This window comes from Phyllobates terribilis, unplaced genomic scaffold (genome assembly GCF_046119375.1).
Source record: "Phyllobates terribilis strain yellow unplaced genomic scaffold, ASM4611937v1 Scaffold_8__6_contigs__length_399053987, whole genome shotgun sequence".
NCBI lineage: Eukaryota > Metazoa > Chordata > Amphibia > Anura > Dendrobatidae > Phyllobates > Phyllobates terribilis.
Window position 1 is genome coordinate 188253268 of NW_027362768.1, and position 23471 is coordinate 188276738.

Genomic DNA, 23471 nt, shown 5'->3' on the forward strand with positions numbered 1-23471 from the left:
CGCTGCCGTATACACTGGGCATGGAGTGCTGCCATATACACTGGGCACGGAGTGCTGCCATATACACTGGGCACAGAGCGCTGCCGTATACACTGGGCATGGAGTGCTGCCATATACAGTACAGACCAAAAGTTTGGACACACCTTCTCATTTAAAGATTTTTCTGTATTTTCATGACTATGAAAATTGTACATTCACACTGAAGGTATCAAAACTATGAATTACCACATGTGGAATTATATACTTAACAAAAAAAGTGTGAAACAACTGAAAATATGTCTTATATTCTAGGTTCTTCAAAGTAGCCACCTTTTGCTTTGATGACTGCTTTGCACACTCTTGGCATTCTCTTGATGAGCTTCAAGAGGTAGTCACCGGAAATGGTTTTCACTTCACAGGTGTGCCCTGTCAGGTTTAATAAGTGGGATTTCTTGCCTTATAAATGGGGTTGGGACCATCAGTTGTGTTGTGCAGAAGTCTGGTGGATACACAGCTGATAGTCCTACTGAATAGACTGTTAGAATTTGTATTATGGCAAGAAAAAAGCTGCTAAGTAAAGAAAAACGAGTGGCCATCATTACTTTAAGAAATGAAGGTCAGTCAGTCCGAAAAATTGGGTAAACTTTGAATGTGTCCCCAAGTGCAGTTGCAAAAACCATCAAGTGCTACAAAGAAACTGGCTCACATGAGGACCGCCCCAGGAAAGGAAGACCAAGAGTCACCTCTACTTCTGAGGATAAGTTTATCCGAGTCACCAGCCTCAGAAATCGCAGGTTAACAGCAGCTCAGATTAGAGACCAGGTCAATGCCACACAGAGTTCTAGCAGCAGACACATCTCTACAACAACTGTTAAGAGGAGACTTTGTGCAGCAGGCCTTCATGGTAAAATAGCTGCTAGGAAACCACTGCTAAGGACAGGCAACAAGCAGAAGAGACTTGATTGGGCTAAAGAACACAAGGAATGGACATTAGACCAGTGGAAATCTGTGCTTTGGTCTGATGAGTCCAAATTTGAGATCTTTGGTTCCAACCACCGTGTCTTTGTGCGACGCAGAAAAGGTGAACGTATGGACTCTACATGCCTGGTTCCCACTGTGAAGCATGGAGGAGGAGGTGTGATGGTGTGGGGGTGCTTTGCTGGTGATACTGTTGGGGATTTATTCAAAATTGAAGGCATACTGAACCAGCATGGCTACCACAGCATCTTGCAGAGGCATGCTATTCCATCCGGTTTGCGTTTAGTTGGACCATCATTTATTTTTCAACAGGACAATGACCCCAAACACACCTCCAGGCTGTGTAAGGGCTATTTGACCAAGAAGGAGAGTGATGGGGTGCTACGCCAGATGACCTGGCCTCCACAGTCACCAGACCTGAACCCAATCGAGATGGTTTGGGGTGAGCTGGAACGCAGAGTGAAGGCAAAAGGGCCAACAAGTGCTAAGCATCTCTGGGAACTCCTTCAAGATTGTTGGAAGACCATTTCCGGTGACTACCTATTGAAGCTCATCAAGAGAATGACAAGAGTGTGCAAAGCAGTCATCAAAGCTAAAGGTGGCTACTGTGAAGACCCTAGAATATAAGACATATTTTCAGTTGTTTCACACTTTTTTGTTAAGTATATAATTCCACATGTGGTAATTCATAGTTTTGATGCCTTCAGTGTGAATGTACAATTTTCATAGTCATGAAAATACAGAAAAATCTTTAAATGAGAAGGTGTGTCCAAACTTTTGGTCTGTACTGTACACTGGGCACGGAGTGCTGCCATATACACTGGGCACAGAGCGCTGCCGTATACACTGGGCACAGAGCGCTGCCGTATACACTGGGCATGGAGTTCTGCCATATACACTGGGCACAGAACGCTGCCATATACACTGGGCACGGAGTGCTGCCATATACACTGGGCACAGAACGCTGCCATATACACTGGGCACAGAGCGCTGCCGTATACACTGGGCACGGAGCGCTGCCGTATACACTGGGCACGGAGCGCTGCCGTATACACTGGGCACGGAGCGCTGCCGTATACACTGGGCACGGAGCGATGCCGTATACACTGGGCACAGAGCGCTGCCATATACACTGGGCACAGGGTGCCTCCGTAACCAGAACCTGCCTCAGTGCCCCTGAGAGAGTCCCAATGAGCTGAACCATCCAGGGCGTTGTGATCAATGACTGACGCCGAGCGCTTTCAGGACTGACCCGTATCTTTGAGGGGACTTCATTGACTTTTCTGAGGTCCAGGTGGTCTCTATGATTGTGTATCAGACATTTTAGTTATTGGTGAATGTGCGATATGAGGCTGACCCTGCTGCAGAGCGTCTCCTTCATTCCAGATTTTTCTAGTCACCTTATAAAAAGTAATAATATAGTATAGTAGTAATAGTATAATCTACACAATGGCGGTGATTGCGCTGTAAATGTCCTTCATGGATCACATCTCTTTAGGAAACACATTTTTGTCATATTGTCATCAGAAGCTGCCGTAGAGGACGAGCGACGACCATTACACCTTTGGGATGACGACCACCTGCCCAAGACCCCTGTAATGGAAATCCTTCTAGTTGTGCAGTGATCCTGCACAGCTGGGTGTTAGGATACAATTTACAGATGTAGTGGTCTCTGGTCTCCTTGTACCTCTCTTCTGAGAAGCCCCCAACATATTGATTCCCTGCACTACACGCTGCCCCCATGGAGACAAGCTCCAGTCTGATGAGGTCAGATCACTTTTATATCTCACTGGACCTCCGTTTTCTGCAGCCGGTTTCAGTGTTTTTAGCCTTTCACCTGGTGAATTCTGAAAGTGCAATCAGGAAAGATATTTATGAGATCTGTCTCTCCAGTACAGTTATTCCCCAGCGATCGCCCTGCTGCTTCCTGCAATAAATCAGAAGATGGGTTCAGACCACCTCTGCGCCCCATTCATAACTCTCAGTCGGGGGGGCTTCAGTCTAAGTTTCCAAAAACCCTTGCAGAATTCAGACATGCCTCTGAAGAAGCCAGTGATTTATAGGAGGCAAATGGAAACCAAAAGATGAAACATTGGGCCCCCTTTGACCTTCTTTCTGGCGATAATCGTCTTTATAGCTCAGCACAACAGTGTAATAGACAGCAGTAATGCGTCCAGGCTAAAAGGATGGACAAAAAGTCAAGCGGATTCTAAAGTTTCATCATTTGGATTTATTTGCCTCCAATAAATCACAGGCTCCATCAGAGGCTGTATCAGAGGCTCCATCAGAGGCTCCATCAGAGGCTCCTTCAGAAGCTCCATCAGAGGCTCCATCAGAGGATCCATCAGAGGCTCCATCAGAGGCTCCATCAGAAGCTCCATCAGAGGCTCCTTCAGAAGCTCCATCAGAGGCTCCATCAGAGGCTCCGTCAGAGGCTCCATCAGAGGCTGTATCAGAGGCTCCATCAGAGGCTCCATCAGAGGCTCCTTCAGAAGCTCCATCAGAGGCTCCATCAGAGGATCCATCAGAGGCTCCATCAGAGGCTCCATCAGAGGCTCCATCAGAAGCTCCATCAGAGGCTCTGTCAGAGGATGCATCAGAGGCTCCATAAGAAGCTCTATCAGAAGCTCTATCAGACGCTCCATCAGAGGCTCCATCAGAGGCTCTATCAGAAGCTCCAGCAGAGGCTCTATCAGACGCTCCATCAGAGGCTCTATCAGAAGCTCCATCAGAGGCTCTATCTGACGCTCCATCAGAAGCTCTATCAGATGCTCCATCAGAGGCTCTATCAGAAGCTCTATCAGAAGCTCCATCAGAGGCTCTATCAGACGCTCCATCAGAGGCTCTATCAGAAGCTCTATCAGAGGCTCCATCACTGACTCCATCACACGCTCCACCAGAGGCTCTGTCAGAGGCTCCATCAGAAGCTCTATCAGAAGCTCTATCAGACGCTCTATCAGAGGCTCTATCAGAGGCTCCATCAGAGGCTCCATCAGAGGCTCTATCAGAGGCTCTATCAGAAGCTCTATCAGAGGCTCCATCACAGGCTCCACCAGAGGCTTCATCACAGGCTCCATCACCGACTCCATCACACGCTCCACCAGAGGCTTCATCACAGGCTCCATCACCGGCTCCATCAGAGTCTTGTCTAAATTCTGTTTTTTGCCCCTGATGGAGTAATGAACCAGACAAAGCCCCCAGCACCAGATTGTGGGGATTATTGTAGAGATGCCATTCATCAAACCTTTCTCTGTTACATGTTCTGTGTGCTGCTATATTTGAAGACCAGCTGCATGTTGGGAATATCCAGCTCCATCCATCTCGTGTTATTTCTCTATCTCAGGATATCATTCTGGACATTCTGAAAGATGCAGTAAGTTCTTCCCTTGGAAGCAGCAGAGGATTCCTGCTGGACGCTTTCCCCTGCGAGATCCGACAGGCTGAGGAGTTTGAATGCAAGGTCGGTGTCAGCTTCGGCTCTATGAACACTTTCATTTTGGGTAATATTTAGGCCGGTTTCACACATCATTTTTTTTTTTTTTGCTCCATTTTTCTATTCCAGGCGCCACATATTTTGGTCAATGTGTCAGTTTTTACGATCCTTATTCCATTGATTTTTCACATATAAAATAAAAAATCTTAACTTCTCCTGCCCATTATACAGTAAAGCACAGACACCTGTGCGCTATCCTCCGTTATTTGTATTCACCCCGGCCCCTCTTCTGATTCATAGGCCCATATGGTCGTCCTTGATGCTGTGTGACATCACGATGGGCTTACTAATCAGAAGAGGCGCGCGGATGTCTCCAGGTGGGAGGAGGTTCACTGGTTCCTGTCCTGTGATGACCTGAACACTGGGCGAGGGTCCTACAAATCAAGTCGCTCATCTGTAAAACGTACATGTGAGGGCGCCCACTGGAGCGACCCCTTTTGTTAGTCTTGCTGAGACTTGAAGTTATTACACCCTGTATATACTATACTGTATATACTCCTATATGTAAAAAAAAATGTATCTGTGAAATTTTCGTCTTTGATCCTCTTGAAAGCATTAGGGCGACAAGTGTGGGCACATTGAGCGGGAATCTTCTGCTTTAGTGATTTTGGTGTGAATAAACCTTGTGCGACAGATAAGTTGTTAGGCGACCGGTGCAAGTTTCTTGTTTCAGCCTTGGGAGCATAATGGAGCTACAAAAGTGTTATTCTATCTGCAAACAGAGCAGGACCACTCCTAAAAAAAACCCCAAAAACCTAAAAAGTGGCTTAAAAAAACATCAAAGTCTCTTCCAATTCATTTCTATGGTAAAACTACATTGCTGTTCATATCTTCAGCTTCATATTAGATACTGCCCAAATTTTTACCACAAGGCTCTGTCCTGGCCCCAGTGTTCTTCAACATTTTTATAAATGATCTAGATAAGGGAACTGAAGTTAAACTAATCAAATTTGCAGACGATGCAAAACTAGGAGGGATAGCTAATACTAGAGAAGACAGAGAAGGGATTCAGAAGGATCTAGATAAGCTTGAACATTGGACAGCGACTAATAAATTGGTATTTAACAGGGAGAAATGCAAGGGCAAGAAAGACGAAAATTACATCTACAGAATGGGAGGAATAGAACTAAGCAACAGCACGTGTGAAAAAGACTTGTGTATACTAATAGATCACAGACTGCACATGAGTCAACAGTGTGATGCAGCAGCAAAAAAAGGCAAACACAGTTCTGGGATGTATTAAGAGAAGCATAGAGTCTAGATCACGTGAAGTAATTATCCCCCTCTACTCCTCCTCGGTCAGACCTCATCTGGAATACTGTCTCCAGTTCTGGGCACCACATTTTAAAAAAGACATCGAAAAACTGGAGCAAGTTCAGAGAAGAGATACCAGGATGGTGAGCGGTCTACAAACTATGTCCTACGAGGAATGGTTGAAGGATTTGGGAATGCTTAGTGGCAAAAGAGTAGACTGAGAGGAGACTTAATAGCTGTCTACAAATATCTGAAGGGCTGTCACACTGTAGAGGGATCATCCTTATTATTATTTGCACATGGGAACATGAGAAGCAATGGGATGAAACTGAAAGGGAGAAGATAAAGATTAGATATTAGAAAAAAAAATTCTCATTGATCAGTGCGGGTGATCAATGAGGGGAACAGGCGGCCGCGAGAGGTGGTGAGTTCTCCTTCAATGGAAGTCTTCAGAGGCTGGACAGACATCTGTCTGAGATGGTTTAGTGAATCCTGCATTGAGCTTGGGGTTGGACACAAGGACCCTGGAGGTCCCTTCCAATTCTAACATTCTATGATGATTCTATGATTCAATCAGAAGGCTGCAGACGCTTCAGGCCGAAGAAATTCTTCCAAAACGTATCAAAAATTCTTCAAAACTTTCAGGACGTAATAAACTTTTACAAAAACTCCTGAAAGAAGGAGCGTTTCCCAAAGCTTTGTATTGGCCACCATAGACTCTCCATGTGTACATCCCATTAATCCCTGATTGTTCTGCCAGTATTCTCCTAGTTTTCTTGTTTTTTGGGGTGTCAGAAGACAAGTGAACTGTAGCACAAGGTTCTCTCCTTTTCTTACGGACGCACTCACCTGCCTTGAGATTCCCGTATCATGCTTTATTTTTTCTTTAGCAGTTTTGTTCTGCCCGGTAATTGTGCTCATGACGCGCACTCAGTATTAGCTGCACTTTCCAGACCGCTTGGTGGCCAAATGAAATAAGAAAACACATTTCACACCAGGATAAATTCAGTTTGCTCCAGCTGCAGACGGGAATTACTCTGAAGACTGGGAGCCCTGCGCCTCGCAGAAAGAGCGCTGTCACAATCTGGATTAGATGGAGAGCTGCAGAGATGATCTGCCCAACACGTGTATACCAGCGAGCAAGATTACCATGAGAAGTGGCCTACAGCCCCATAATAACCAAACTAATGGCCGGCGAGATGACCCAATGCATGGAACTAATTGCATCTGATGGATATGATTGAGAAATGCTCCTGAGCACAAAATGTCGACACAGAAAGTGTAAAGCATGGATATATTAATAAGAAAGAGCCTGTATAAAGAGTATTATAGTAGTTATATCCTTGTACATAGAGGGCAGTAATATAGTAGTTATATTCTTGTACATAGGGGGCAGTATTATAGTAGTTATATTCTTGTACATAGGAGCAGTATTATAGTAGTTATATTCTTGTACATAGAGGGCAGTATTATAGCAGTTATATCCTTGTACATAGGAGCAGTATTATAGTAGTTATATTCTTGTACATAGGGGGCAGTATTATAGTAGTTATATTCTTGTACATAGGGACAGTATTATAGTAGTTATATTCTTGTACATAGGGGGCAGTATTATAGTAGTTATATTCTTGTACATAGGAGGCAGTATTATAGTAGTTATATTCTTGTACATAGGAGCAGTATTATAGTAGTTATATTCTTGTACATAGGGGGCAGTATTATAGTAGTTATATTCTTGTACATAGGAGCAGTATTATAGTAGTTATATTCTTATACATAGGGGAGCAGTATTATAGTAGTTATATTCTTGTATATAGGGGCAGTATTATAGTAGTTATATTCTTGTACATAGGAGCAGTATTATAGGAGTTATATTCTTGTACATAGGAGCAGTATTATAGTAGTTATATTCTTGTACATAGGGGCAGTATTATAGTAGTTATATTCTTGTACATAGGGGCAGTATTATAGTAGTTATATTCTTGTACATAGGAGCAGTATTATAGGAGTTATATTCTTGTACATAGTAGCAGTATTATAGTAGTTATATTCTAGTACATAGGGGCAGTATTATAGTAGTTATATTCTTGTACATAGGGGAAGTATTATAGTAGTTATATTCTTGTACATAGGGGCAGTATTATAGTAGTTATATTCTTGTACATAGGAGCAGTATTATAGTAGTTATATTCTTGTACATAGGGGCAGTATTATAGTAGTTATATTCTTGTACATAGGAGCAGTATTATAGTAGTTATATTCTTGTACATAGGAGCAGTATTATAGGAGTTATATTCTTGTACATAGGAGCAGTATTATAGTAGTTATATTCTTGTACATAGGGGCAGTATTATAGTAGTTATATTCTTGTACATAGGGGAAGTATTATAGTAGTTATATTCTTGTACATAGGGGCAGTATTATAGTAGTTATATTCTTGTACATAGGGGCAGTATTATAGTAGTTATATTCTTGTACATAGGGGCAGTATTATAGTAGTTATATTCTTGTACATAGGAGCAGTATTATAGGAGTTATATTCTTGTACATAGGAGCAGTATTATAGTAGTTATATTCTTGTACATAGGGGCAGTATTATAGTAGTTATATTCTTGTACATAGGGGAAGTATTATAGTAGTTATATTCTTGTACATAGGGGCAGTATTATAGTAGTTATATTCTTGTACATAGGAGCAGTATTATAGTAGTTATATTCTTGTACATAGGGGCAGTATTATAGTAGTTATATTCTTGTACATAGGAGCAGTATTATAGTAGTTATATTCTTGTACATAGGAGCAGTATTATAGTAGTTATATTCTTGTACATAGGGGCAGTATTACAGTAGTTATATTCTTGTACATAGGGGCAGTGTTATAGTAGTTATATTCTTGTACATAGGGGCAATATTATAGTAGTTATTGTAACGGGTCTGGGAGGTGGAACCTCTGAGCTACTATACAAGGGGGCGGTCCTTGTAAGGGAGCGGGTGGCGACCAGGGTAGACGGGCAGGCAGTCACAGCGGTGACCGGGACAGTCTCTGAATGAACGGACAGGAGGTCACAGCAAGTGACCGGGGCAGTCTCTGGATGAACGGGCAGGAGGTCACGGCAAGTGACCGGGGCAGTCTCTGGATGAACGGGCAGGAGGTCACGGCAAGTGACCGGGGCAGTCTCTGGGTAAAGGATTGGTACGACCTGTGGCGGCAGATGATAGACGTGAGCTCCCAGGTGAGCAGGCGAGAGTCTCTGGATAAACGGGTGGTCACAGCATGTGACGGCGGAGCCTCCAGGAAGACCAACAGACAGGTAGCAGATGAGCGCTCCCAGGTGAGCGGGCAGGAGTCACTGGACAGGCGGGTGGTAACAGCACGTGACGGCAGAGCCTCCTAGTAGGCTAGCAGACAGGCAGCAGATGAGCGCTCCCAGGTGAGCGGGCAAGCTGGTCCTTAGACAGACTGACAGGAGTTGGAAGGCAGACCGTCGGACCTCAGGCACGCAGGCAGGTAGAAGATGTGCACTCCCAGGTGAGCGAGCAAGCTGGTCCTTAGACAGACTGACAGGAGTTGGAAGGCAGACCGTCGGACCTCAGGCTAGCAGGCAGGTAGCAGGATATCAGGCAGGAATTAGACAGCAGACTGGCAGGAATCTGGCAGGTAACTGGCAACGGGACCTGAGGGCTGAAGCAGAGTAGTGAACAGTGCAACAACATTGCTCGGGCATCTCCATTTTGGAGGAGGTGCCTTTTATATGGGAGGTCCTCCGGCAATTGGCCGGGGACTCCTTAGGATGGTGCGCGCGGTCCCTTTAAGAGAGGGGGAGCGCGCGCGCGCCCTAAGCACACTGCCGGGGAAGGAGCGCGTGCCGGAAGCAGCGGGGAGAGAAGCGCTGGAGGACGCCGCGCCAGGAGCGGGGAGGTGAGAGGGACGGCGTCTCTGCCTAGAACGGGGCAGAGACGCCGATGCTACAGTACCCCCTCCCTTTAGGCCCCCTCTTTTTTTGGCCAGAAAGAAATTTCTCAAGGAGAAGCGGGGCGTTGATGTTCTCCCTGGGTTCCCAAGTTCTCTCCTCAGGACCAAACCCCTTCCAATCTACCAGTAAAAAGGTTTTTCCTCTTACCCTCTTGGAGGCCAGAATGTTATCTACCTCAAAGATGTCATCAGCGGAAATCGGAGCAGGAGGGGCACCTGGATTTTTGGAAAAAAAGTTAAAGACAACGGGTTTGAGGAGAGATACGTGGAAGGAGTTGGGGATCCGTAGGGTGGCCGGGAGTTTTAATTTGTAGGCCACAGGGTTAATTTGCCTGAGGACTTCGAAGGGGCCGATGAATCGAGGACCCAACTTGTAGGAGGGTACTTTGAGCCGCACATGTTTGGATGAGAGCCAAACCTTGTCTCCCGGACGGAATTGGGGCGGATCCAGACGTCTCTTATCAGCATATCTCTTCATCCGCTCAGAGGACAGAAGAAGAGCGGACCTGGTGCTCTCCCAAATAGTAGAAAATTCGCTGACAAGAGACTCCGCAGCAGGGTTGTCCACAGAAACGGAGACAGGAAATGGAATCCGGGGATGTTGGCCACCGACTATAAAGAACGGGGATTTGGAAGAGGACTCGCTCTCATGGTTGTTATAAGAGAACTCGGCCCATGGTAGGAGATCCACCCAGTCCGAGTGGTGAGCATCAACGAAGTGCCGGAGGTAGCTGGTCAAGATCTGATTGATCCGCTCCACTTGACCATTGGACTGAGGGTGGTAAGCGGAGGAGAAATCCAGGGTAATGTCCAGCAGCTTACATGTGGCTCTCCAGAAGCGAGAGGTGAACTGAACCCCACGATCCGACACGATGTGGAGGGGCAGACCATGGAGACGGAAGATGTGGCGGATAAAGTCTTTAGCCAGCTCGGGTGCAGACGGAAGACCAGGCAGGGGAATGAAGTGGGCCATCTTAGAAAAACGGTCAGCGACAACCCAAATGACAGTACAACCGGCAGAAACTGGAAGGTCGGTGATAAAGTCCATAGCGATGTGTTGCCAAGGAGCAGCAGGTACGGGAAGGGGCAGGAGATGGCCAGCAGGTAGATGTCGGGGAACTTTGTTACGGGCACAGGATGAACAGGCCGCGACGAAGTCTACCACGTCCTTACGCAGGGTAGGCCACCAGTAATGCCGGGTAATGAGTTGGAAGGTCTTCTTTTGGCCAACATGGCCAGCTAGTTTAGAAGAATGTCCCCAGCGAAGAACCCTCTCCCGATCTGGCACAGCTACGAACGTCCTACCGGGTGGAAGACGAGTCAGATCCAAGGGAGCCACATTCATCACCTTGGAGGTGTCGATGATGTGCGTAGGTTCCTCCTCTTGATCGGAGGACAGGAAGGACCGGGACAAGGCATCAGCTTTGACGTTCTTGTCCGCCGGACGGAAATGAAGAATGAAGTCGAAGCGGGCAAAAAGCAACGACCACCGGGCCTGGCGAGGATTGAGTCTCTGGGCATTTTGGAGATATGCCAGGTTTTTGTGATCCGTATAGATAATTACCGGGTAGAGAGCCCCTTCAAGCAGATAGCGCCACTCTCCCAGTGCCAATTTGATGGCTAGCAATTCACGGTCTCCTATGGAGTAGTTGCGCTCCGACGAGGAGAAGATTTTGGAGAAGAAGCCGCACGTTACCATTCTCCCGGTAGAAGACTTCTGGGTGAACACCGCTCCGGCTCCGGAGGAGGAGGCATCAACCTCCAGGTAGAATTGTTTATTACAGTCCGGACGGTGCAGGACGGGAGCAGAGGCGAAGGCTTTCTTTAGGGAAAGGAAGGCCTCCTCGGCTTCAGGCGACCATGTCCTGGGGTTAGCCCCCTTATGGGTAAGTGCAGATATGGGAGCAGTCCGAGACGAGAAGTGTGGGATGAAAAGACGATAGTAATTAACGAAGCCCAGGAATCGCTGTATCGCCTTCAAACCTTCAGGACGAGGCCATTTTAGAACGGAAGAGAGCTTCTCGGGATCCATTTGCAGACCTGTTTGGGAGATGACATAGCCCAAGAACGGAAGGGAGGTCTGATCGAAGAGGCACTTCTCGTATTTGGCATAAAGGTGGTTCTGCCGAAGCCTAAGCAGGACCTGACGAACATCCCTCCGGTGTGTGGGGAGATCCGGAGAGAAGACCAAGATATCGTCCAGGTATACCACTGCGCAGGAGTACAGGAGGTCACGGAAGATGTCGTTGACTAGTTCCTGAAAGACCGCGGGAGCATTACAGAGACCGAAGGGCATCACAAGGTACTCGTAGTGACCGTCCCGGGTATTGAATGCCGTCTTCCACTCGTCTCCTTGACGGATACGGACCAGATTATACGCTCCTCGTAGATCCAGCTTGGAGAAGATCCTGGCGCCCTTGAGACGGTCAAACAATTCGGAGATGAGTGGCAGGGGATATTTGTTTTTTACCGTGATGAGATTGAGTCCTCTGTAGTCAATACAGGGACGTAGCGAGCCGTCTTTCTTTTTGACAAAGAAGAATCCGGCTCCAGCCGGGGAGGTAGATTTTCGGATAAATCCCCTAGCCAGATTCTCTTCAATGTACTCAGACATGGCTCGGGTCTCGGCTGCAGACAACGGGTAGATACGCCCACGGGGAGGAGTGGTGCCAGGTACCAGGTCGATCGGGCAATCGTATGGCCTATGGGGTGGCAACATCTCAGCTTCCTTCTTACCGAAGACGTCCGCATAGGGCCAGTAGGGAGCCGGGAGACCAGGTAAGTTAGCTGGAGTAGGCTGAGGGCGAAGTGGACGGACCGGGACCAGGCAGGTCCTATGGCAGTCAGGACCCCATCGGAGTACTTCACCGGACCGCCAGTTCAATACGGGTTCATGTGTCTGGAGCCAAGGTAGACCTAGCAACAGGGAGTGAGAAAGTCCGGACAGCACATGGAATGAGATCTCCTCAGAGTGCAGCATTCCCACCTGCAGGGTTATGGGTTCAGTGACGAGCAGGATGGTCTCCGAGAGAAGTCTTCCATCCACGGAGGCGACTGACAATGGTTCAGCCAGGGACTTGGTGGGAATACGGTATCTCTCTACCAGAGACTGGGAGATGAGGTTTCCAGCAGCTCCAGAATCCAGATGGGCAAGTTCAAAGAGACGGTTCTCTCCCCAAGCAATAGAGACCGGTAAGGTCAGAGACGGAGAGGGCTTACTTTTGTCTAGGACGACCTCTCCGAGTGGTCCTAGACACTGGCTTTTCCGGGCAGGAACGGATGAAGTGCTTCATACTGCCACAATAGAAACAGCTTCCCTCGGCTCGGCGAGATTCTCGGCGAGAACCGACCATCTTGGTCTGGTCGACCTGCATAGGCTCAGGAGAGTGTACCTGAGGAGAGACGGAGGGAGTGACAGGTTTCTGAAAAGTAGGAGCTAGACGTGGAAACCTCCTCTCACGGGTGACCTCTTTGGCACGCTCCTGGAACTGCAGGTCAATCCGGGTGGCAAGAGTTATTAGGTCATCGAGAGTGGTAGGAATGTCCCGACCGGCAAGTTCATCTTTAATACGGCCGGACAGACCCTCCCAGAAGACGGAAACCAGAGCGTCATTATCCCAGGCCAGCTCCGAGGCAAGGGTACGGAACCGTATGGCATATTGGCCCACGGTGAGACTTCCCTGACGGAGGCTTAGCAGAGATGATGCGGATGAGGTCTTCCGTCCGGGTTCGTCGAAGACTTTCCGGAAAGCCGTGAGAAAGGCAGGCAAGTCGGACACCAGGGGGTCTCCTCCCTCCCATAGAGGATTTAGCCAGGCCAGGGCCTCCCCGGTGAGATGGGACATGATGAAGGCAATTTTGGCCCGGTCGGAGTTAAACTGGTGAGACAGGAGTTCAAAGTGCAGGGTGCACTGATTTATGAAGCCCCGAGCCTGGGCGGAGTCGCCTCCGAAATGAGGAGGTGCAGAAAGCCGGGGTCCGGGGTAGGATACCATGTTATTAGTGAGCAGTGGAGCTGCCGGATTGCGAGTCATAGCACTGGCGGTGGTTGCAGGCAGAGCAGTCAGAGTGTCCAGGCGAGAATTGACATTCCGCAGGTGACCCAGGATGGACTCCTGTTGGGACCTCTGACGGGACAGTTCATGACACAGGTCCGAGAGCGAGGGAGCTTGGGTGCCACCGGGTTCCATGGCCCGAGCAAACTGTAACGGGTCTGGGAGGCGGAACCTCTGAGCTACTATACAAGGGGGCGGTCCTTGTAAGGGAGCGGGTGGCGACCAGGGTAGATGGGCAGGCAGTCACAGCAGGTGACCGGGACAGTCTCTGAACGGACAGGAGGTCACAGCAAGTGACCGGGGCAGTCTCTGGATGAACGGGCAGGAGGTCACGGCAAGTGACCGGGGCAGTCTCTGGATGAACGGGCAGGAGGTCACGGCAAGTGACCGGGGCAGTCTCTGGGTAAAGGATTGGTACGACCTGTGGCGGCAGATGATAGACGTGAGCTCCCAGGTGAGCAGGCGAGAGTCTCTGGATAAACGGGTGGTCACAGCATGTGACGGCGGAGCCTCCAGGAAGACCAACAGACAGGTAGCAGATGAGCGCTCCCAGGTGAGCGGGCAGGAGTCTCTGGACAGGCGGGTGGTCACAGCACGTGACGGCAGAGCCTCCTAGTAGGCTAGCAGACAGGCAGCAGATGAGCGCTCCCAGGTGAGCGGGCAAGCTGGTCCTTAGACAGACTGACAGGAGTTGGAAGGCAGACCGTAGGACCTCAGGCACGCAGGCAGGTAGAAGATGTGCACTCCCAGGTGAGCGGGCAAGCTGGTCCTTAGACAGACTGACAGGAGTTGGAAGGCAGACCGTCGGACCTCAGGCTAGCAGGCAGGTAGCAGGATATCAGGCAGGAATTAGACAGCAGACTGGCAGGAATCTGGCAGGTATCTGGCAGGTAACTGGCAACGGGACCTGAGGGCTGAAGCAGAGTAGTGAACAGTGCAACAACATTGCTCGGGCACCTCCATTTTGGAGGAGGTGCCTTTTATATGGGAGGTCCTCCGGCAATTGGCCGGGGACTCCTTAGGACGGCGCGCGCGGTCCCTTTAAGAGAGGGGGAGCGCGCGCGCGCCCTAAGCACACTGCCGGGGAAGGAGCGCGTGCCGGAAGCAGCGGGGAGAGAAGCGCTGGAGGACGCCGCGCCAGGAGCGGGGAGGTGAGAGGGACGGAGTCTCTGCCTAGAACGGGGCAGAGACGCCAATGCTACAGTTATATTCTTGTACATAGAGGGCAGTATTATAGTAGTTATAGTCTTATACATAGGAGCAGTATTATAGTAGTTATATTCTTGTACATAGGAGCAGTATTATAGTAGTTATATCCTTGTACATAGAGGGCAGTATTATAGTAGTTATATTCTTGTACATATGGGGCAGTATTATAGTAGTTATATTCTTGTACACAGGGACAGTATTATAGTAGTTATATTCTTGTACATAGGGTCAGTATTATAGTAGTTATATTCTTGTACATAGAGGGCAGTATTATAGTAGTTATATTCTTGTACATAGGGGCAGTATTATAGTAGTTATATTCTTGTACATAGAGGGCAGTATTATAGTATTTATATTCTTGTACATAGGGGCAGTATTATAGTAGTTATATTCTTGTACATAGGAGCAGTATTATAGTAGTTATATTCTTGTACATAGCAGCAGTATTATAGTAGTTATATTCTTGTACATAGGAGCAGTATTATAGTAGTTATATTCTTGTACATAGGGGGCAGTATTATAATAGTTATATTCTTGTATATAGGGAGCAGTATTAAAGTAGTTATATTCTTGTACATAGGAGGAAGTATTATAGTAGTTATATTCTTGTACATAGGGGCAGTATTATAGTAGTTATATTCTTGTACATAGGAGCAGTATTATAGTAGTTATATTCTTGTACATAGGGGCAGTATTATAGTAGTTATATCCTTGTACATAGGAGCAGTATTATAGTAGTTATATCCTTGTACATAGGAGCAGTATTATAGTAGTTATATTCTTGTACATAGGAACAGTATTATAGTAGTTATATTCTTGTACATAGGGGGCAGAGCAGTATTATAGTAGTTATATCCTTGTACATAGGGAGCAGTATTATAGTAGTTACAGTTATATGAAAAAGTTTGGGCACCCCTATTAATCTTAAGCTTAATGTTTTATAAAAATTGGTGTTTTTGCAACAGCTATTTCAGTTTGATCTATGTAATAACTGTTGGACACAGTAATGTTTCTGCCTTGAAATGAGGTTTATTGTACTAACAGAATATGTGCAATCTGCATTCAAACAAAATTTGTCAGGTGCATAAGTATGGGCACCCTTATCATTTTCTTGTTTTAAATACTCCTACCTACTTTTTACTGACTTACTAAAGCACTTTTTTTGGTTTTGTTACCTCATTGAGCTTTGAACTTCATAGCCAGGTGTATGCAATCATGAGAAAAGCTACTTAAAGTGGCCACTTGCAAGTTGTTCTCCTGTTTGAATCTCCTCTGAAGAGTGGCATCATGGGCTCCTCAAAACAACTGTCAAATGATCTGAAAACAACGATTATTCAACATAGTTGTTCAGGGGAAGGATACAAAAAGCTGTCTCAGAGATTTAAGCTGTCATTTCCACTGTGAGGAACATAGTAAGGAAATGGAAGAACACAGGGACAGTTCTTGTTAAGGCCAGAAGTAGCAGGCCAAGAAAAACATCAGAAAGGCAGAGAAGAAGAATGGTGAAATCAGTCAAGGACAATCCTCAGACCACCTCCAGAGAGCTGCAGCATCAACTTGCTGCAGATGGTGTCACTGTGCATCGGTCAACTATACAACGCACTTTGCACAAGGAGAAGCTGTATGGGAGAGTGATGCGAAAGAAGCCGTTTCTGCAAGCACGCCACAAACAGAGTCGGCTGAGGTATGCAAAAGCACATTTGGAGAAGCCAATTTCTTTTTGGAAGAAGGTCCTGTGGACTGATGAAACCAAGATTGAGTTGTTTGGTCATACAAAAAGGCGTTATGCATGGTGGCAAAAAAACACAGCATTCCAAGAAAAACACTTGCTACCCACAGTAAAATTTGGTGGAGGTTCCATCATGCTTTGGGGCTGTGTGGCCAATGCCGGCACCGGGAATCTTGTTAAAGTTGAGGGACGCATGGATTCCACTCAGTATCAGCAGATTCTTGACAATAATGTTCAAGAATCAGTGACAAAGTTGAAGTTATGCAGGGGATGGATCTTTCAGCAAGACAATGATCCAAAACACCGCTCCAAATCTACTCAGGCATTCATGCAGAGGAACAATTACAATGTTCTGGAATGGCCATCCCAGTCCCCAGACCTGAATATCATTGAACATCTGTGGGATCATTTGAAGAGGGCTGTCCATGCTTGGCGACCATCAAACTTAACTGAACTGGAATTGTTTTGTAAAGAAGAATGGTCAAAAATACCTTCATCCAGGATCCAGGAACTCATTAAAAGCTACAGGAAGCGACTAGAGGCTGTTATTTTTGCAAAAGGAGGATCTACTAAATATTAATGTCACTTTTCTGGTGAGGTGCCCATACTTATGCATCTGTTAAATTTTGTTTGAATGCAGATTGCACGTTTTCTGTTAGTACAATAAACCTAATTTCAAGGCAGAAACATTACTGTATCCAACAGTTATTACATAGATCAAACTGAAATAGCTGTTGCAAAAACACCAATTTTTATAAAACATTAAGCTTAAGATTAATAGGGGTGCCCAAACTTTTTCATATAACTGTATACTCTTGTACATAGGAGCAGTATTACAGTAGTTATATTCTTGTACATAGGAGCAGTATTATAGTAGTTATATTCTTGTACATAGGGGCAGTATTATAGTAGTTATATCCTTGTACATAGGAGCAGTATTATAGTCGTTATATTCTTGTACATAGGGGGCAGTATTATAGTAGCTATATTCTTGTACATAGGAGCAGTATTATAGTCGTTATATTCTTGTACATAAGGGGAAGAGCAGTATTATAGTAGTTATATCCTTGTACATAGGGAGCAGTATTATAGTAGTTATATTCTTGTACATAGGGGCAGTATTATAGTAGTTATATTCTTGTACATAGGGGCAGTATTATAGTAGCTATATTCTTGTACATAGGAGCAGTATTATAGCAGTTATATTCTTGTATATAGGGGGCAGTATTATAGTAGTTATATTCTTGTACATAGAGGGCAGTATTATAGTAGTTATATTCTTGTACATAGGGGCACTATTATAGTAGTTATATTCTTGTACATAGGGGCAGTATTATAGTAGTCATATTCTTGTACATAGGGGGCAGTATTATAGTAGTTATATTCTTGTACATAGAGGCAGTATTATAGCAGTTATATTCTTGTACATAGGAGCAGTATTATAGTAGTTATATTCTTGTACATAGGGAGCAGTATTATAGTAGTTATATCCTTGTACATAGGAGCAGTATTATAGTAGTTATATTCTTGTACATAGGGGGCAGTATTATAGTAGTTATATTCTTGTACATAGGGGCAGTATTATAGTAGTTATATTCTTGTACATAGGGGGCATTATTATAGTAGTTATATTCTTGTACATAGATGCAGTATTATAGTAGTTATATTCTTGTACATAGGGGCAGTATTATAGTAGTTATATTCTTGTACATAGGGGGCAGTATTATAGTAGTTATATTCTTGTACATAGATGCAGTATTATAGTAGTTATATTCTTGCACATAGGAGCAGTATTATAGTAGTTATATTCTTATACATAGGGGCAGTATTATAGTAGTTATATCCTTGTACATAGGGGGCAGTATTATAGTAGTTATATTCTTGTACATAGGAGCAGTATTATAGTAGTTATAATCTTGTACATAGGGGGCAGTATTATAGTAGTTATATTCTTGTATATAGGGAGCAGTATTATAGTAGTTATATTCTTGTACATAGTAAGCAGTATTATAGTAGTTATATTCTTGTACATAGGGGCAGTATTATAGTAGTTATATTCTTGTACATAGGAGCAGTATTATAGTAGTTATATTCTTGTACATAGGGGCAGTATTATAGTAGTTATATCCTTGTACATAGGAGCTGTATTATAGTAGTTATATCCTTGTACATAGGAGCAGTATTATAGTAGTTATATTCTTGTACATAGGGGGCAGAGTAGTATTATAGTAGTTATATCCTTGTACATAGGGAGCAGTATTATAGTAGTTATATTCTTGTACATAGGAGCAGTATTATAGTAGTTATATTCCTATATAGAGGGGGCAGTATTATAGTAGTTATATTCCTATATATAGGAGCAGTATTATAGTAGCTATATTCTTGTATATAGAAGCAGTACTATAGTAGTTATATTCTTGTACATAGGAGCAGTATTATAGTAGTTATATTCTTGTACATAGGAGCAGTATTATAGTAGTTATATTCTTGTACATAGGGGCAGTATTATAGTAGTTATATCCTTGTACATAGGAGCAGTATTATAGTAGTTATATTCTTGTACATAGGAGCAGTATTATAGTAGTTATATTCTTGTACATAGGGGCAGTATTATAGTAGTTATATCCTTGTACATAGGAGCAGTATTATAGTAGTTATATCCCTGTACATAGGAGCAGTATTATAGTCTTTATATTCTTGTACATAGGAGCAGTATTATAGTAGTTATATTCTTGTACATAGGGGGCAGAGCAGTATTATAGTAGTTATATCCTTGTACATAGGGAGCAGTATTATAGTAGTTATATTCTTGTACATAGGGGCAGTATTATAGTAGTTATATTCTTGTACATAGGGGCAGTATTATAGTAGTTATATTCTTGTACATAGATGCAGTATTATAGTAGTTATATTCTTGTACATAGAGGCAGTATTATAGTAGTTATATTCTTGTACATAGGAGCAGTATTATAGTAGTTATATTCTTGTACATAGGGAGCAGTATTATAGTAGTTATATCCTTGTACATAGGAGCAGTATTATAGTAGTTATATTCTTGTACATAGGGGCAGTATTATAGTAGTTATATTCTTGTACATAGGGGCAGTAATATAGTAGTTATATTCTTGTACATAGGAGCAGTATTATAGTAGTTATAGTCTTGTACATAGGGGCATTATTATAGTAGTTATATTCTTGTACATAGATGCAGTATTATAGTAGTTATATTGTTGTACATAGGGGCAGTATTATAGTAGTTATATTCTTGTACATAGGGGGCAGTATTATAGTAGTTATATTCTTGTACATAGATGCAGTATTATAGGAGTTATATTCTTGCACATAGGAGCAGTATTATAGTAGTTATATTCTTGTACATAGGGGCAGTATTATAGTAGTTATATCCTTGTACATAGGGGGCAGTATTATAGTAGTTATATTCTTGTACATAGGAGCAGTATTATAGTAGTTATATTCTTGTACATAGGGGGCAGTATTATAGTAGTTATATTCTTGTACATAGGAGGCAGTATTATAGTAGTTATTATATTCTTGTACATAGGAACAGGATTATAGTAGTTATATTCTTGTACATAGGCGCAGTATTATAGTAGTTATATTCTTGTACATAGGAGCAGTATTATAGTAGTTATGTTCTTGTACATAGGGGGCAGTATTATAGTAGTTATATTCTTGTATATAGGGGCAGTATTATAGTAGTTATATTCTTGTACATAGGAGCAGTATTATAGTAGTTATGTTCTTGTACATAGGGGGCAGTATTATAGTAGTTATATTCTTGTACATAGGAGCAGTATTATAGTAGTTATATTCTTGTACATAGGAGCAGTATTATAGTAGTTATATTCTTGTACATAGGGGGCAGTATTATAGTAGTTATATTCTTGTACATAGGAGCAGTATTATAGTAGTTATATTCTTGTACATAGGGGGCAGTATTATAGTATTTATATTCTTGTACATAGGAGCAGTATTATAGTAGTTATATTCTTGTATATAGGGGGCAGTATTATAGTAGTTATATTCTTGTACATAGGAGCAGTATTATAGTAGTTATATTCTTGTACATAGGAGCAGTATTATAGTAGTTACAGTTATATGAAAAAGTTTGGGCACCCCTATTAATCTTAAGCTTAATGTTTTATAAAAATTGGTGTTTTTGCAGCAGCTATTTCAGTTTGATATATGTAATAACTGTTGGACACAGTAATGTTTCTGCCTTGAAATGAGGTTTATTGTACTAACAGAAAATGTGCAATCTGCATTCAAACAAAATTTGACTGGTGCATAAGTATGGGCACCTCACCAGAAAGGTGACATTAATATTTAGTAGATCCTCCTTTTGCCTCTAGTCGCTTCCTGTAGCTTTTAATGATTTCCTGGATCCTGGATGAAGCTATTTTTGACCATTCCTCTTTACAAAACAATTCCAGTTCAGTTAAGTTTGATGGTCGCCGAGCATGGACAGCCCTCTTCAAATGATCCCACAGATGTTCAATGATATTCAGGTCTGGGGACTGGGATGGCCATTCCAGAACATTGTAATTGTTCCTCTCCATGAATGCCTGAGTAGATTTGGAGCGGTGTTTTGGATCATTGTCTTGCTGAAAGATCCATCCCCTGCGTAACTTCAACTTTGTCACTGATTCTTGAACATTATTGTCAAGAATCTGCTGATACTGAGTGGAATCCATTCGTCCCTCAACTTTAACAAGATTCCCGGTGCCGGCATTGGCCACACAGCCCCAAAGCATGATGGAACCTCCACCAAATTTTACTGTGGGCAGCAAGTGTTTTTCTTGGAATGCTGTTTTTTTGCCGCCATGCATAACGCCTTTTTGTATGACCAAACAACTCAATCTTGGTTTCATCAGTCCACAGGACCTTCTTCCAAAAAGAAATTAGCGTCTCCAAATGTGCTTTTGCATACCTCAGCCGACTCTGTTTGTATCGTGCTTGCAGAAACGGCTTCTTTCGCATCACTCTCCCATACAGCTTCTCCTTGTGCAAAGTGTGTTGTATAGTTGACCGATGCACAGTGACACCATCTGCAGCAAGTTGATGCTGCAGCTCTCTGAAGGTGGTCTGGGGATTGTCCTTGACTGATCTCACCATTCTTCTTCTCTGCCTTTCCGATGTTTTTCTTGGCCTGCCACTTCTGGCCTTAACAAGAACTGTCCCTGTGTTCTTCCATTTCCTTACTATGTTCCTCACAGTGGAAACTGACAGGTTAAATCTCTGAGACAGCTTTTTGTATCCTTCCCCTGAACAACTATGTTGAATAATCTTTGTTTTCAGATCATTTGACAGTTGTTTTGAGGAGCCCATGATGCCACTCTTCAGAGGAGATTCAAACAGGAGAACAACTTGCAAGTGGCCACTTTAAGTAGCTTTTCTCATGATTGCATACACCCGGCTATGAAGTTCAAAGCTCAATGAGGTTATAAAACCAAAAAAAGTGCTTTAGTAAGTTAGTAAAAAGTAGGTAGGATTATTTAAAACAAGAAAATGATAAGGGTGCCCATACTTATGCACCTGTCAAATTTTGTTTGAATGCAGATTGCACATTTTCTGTAAGTACAATAAACCTCATTTCAAGGTAGAAACATTACTGTGTCCAACAGTTATTACATATATCAAACTGAAATAGCTGTTGCAAAAACACCAATTTTTATAAAACATTAAGCTTAAGATTAATAGGGGTGCCCAAACTTTTTCATATAACTGTATATTCTTGTACATAGGGGGCAGTATTATAGTAGTTATATTCTTGTGCATAGGAGCAGTATTATAGTACTTATATTCTTGTACATAGGGGGCAGTATTATAGTAGTTATATTCTTGTACATAGGGGTCAGTATTATAGTAGTTATATTCTTGTACATAGGAGCAGTATTATAGTAGTTATATTCTTGTACATAGGGGGCAGTTTTATAGTAGTTATATTCTTGTACATAGGAGCAGTATTATAGTAGTTATATTCTTGTACATACAGTACAGACCAAAAGTTTGGACACACCTTCTCATTTAAAGATTTTTCTGGATTTTCATGACTATGAAAATTGTGCATTCACACTGAAGGCATCAAAACTATGAATTAGCATATGTGAAATTATGTACTTAACAAAAAAGTGTGAAACAACTAAAAATATGTCTTATATTCTAGGTTCTTCAAAATAGCCACCTTTTGCTTTGATGACTGCTTTGCACACTCTTGGCATTCTCTTGATGAGCTTCAAGAGGTAGTCACCGGAAATGGTCTTCACTTCACAGGTGTGCCCTGTCAGGTTTAATAAGTGGGATTTCTTGCCTTATAAATGGGGTTGGGACCATCAGTTGTATTGTGCAGAAGTCAGGTGGATACACAGTTGATAGTCCTACTTTATAGACTATTAGAATTTATATTATGGCAAGAAAAAAGCAGCTAAGTAAAGAAAAACGAGTGGCCATCATTACGTTAAGAAATGAAGGTCAGTCAGTGCGAAAAATTGGGCAAACTTTGAATGTGTCCCCAAGTGCAGTTGCAAAAACCATCAAGCGCTACAAAGAAACTGGCTCACATGAGGACCGCCCCAGGAAGGGAAGACCAAGAGTCACCTCTTCTTCTGAGGATAAGTTTATCCGAGTCACCAGCCTCAGAAATCGCAGGTTAACAGCAGCTCACATTAGAGACCAGGTCAATGCCACACAGAGTTCTAGCAGCAGACACATCTCTACAACAACTGTTAAGAGGAGACTTTGTGTGGCAGGCCTTCATGGTAAAATAGCTGCTAGGAAACCA

At 43.7% G+C, this 23471-nt stretch overlaps 1 protein-coding gene across 2 annotated transcripts in view; it reads left to right on the forward strand.

Annotated features, from left to right (window-relative positions):
- AK5 (adenylate kinase 5) overlaps positions 1–23471 on the forward strand; it is a 277032-nt gene that overhangs the window by 171142 nt on the left and 82419 nt on the right. Inside the window, exon 12 of one of the 2 annotated variants that reach the window (XM_073643926.1) lies at positions 4301–4417. The exons of the other annotated variant lie outside the window; for it this stretch is intronic. Coding sequence (XP_073500027.1) covers positions 4301–4417 — 117 coding nt within the window. The remainder of the gene's footprint in view (positions 1–4300; positions 4418–23471) is intronic. 2 annotated transcript variants of the gene reach the window in all.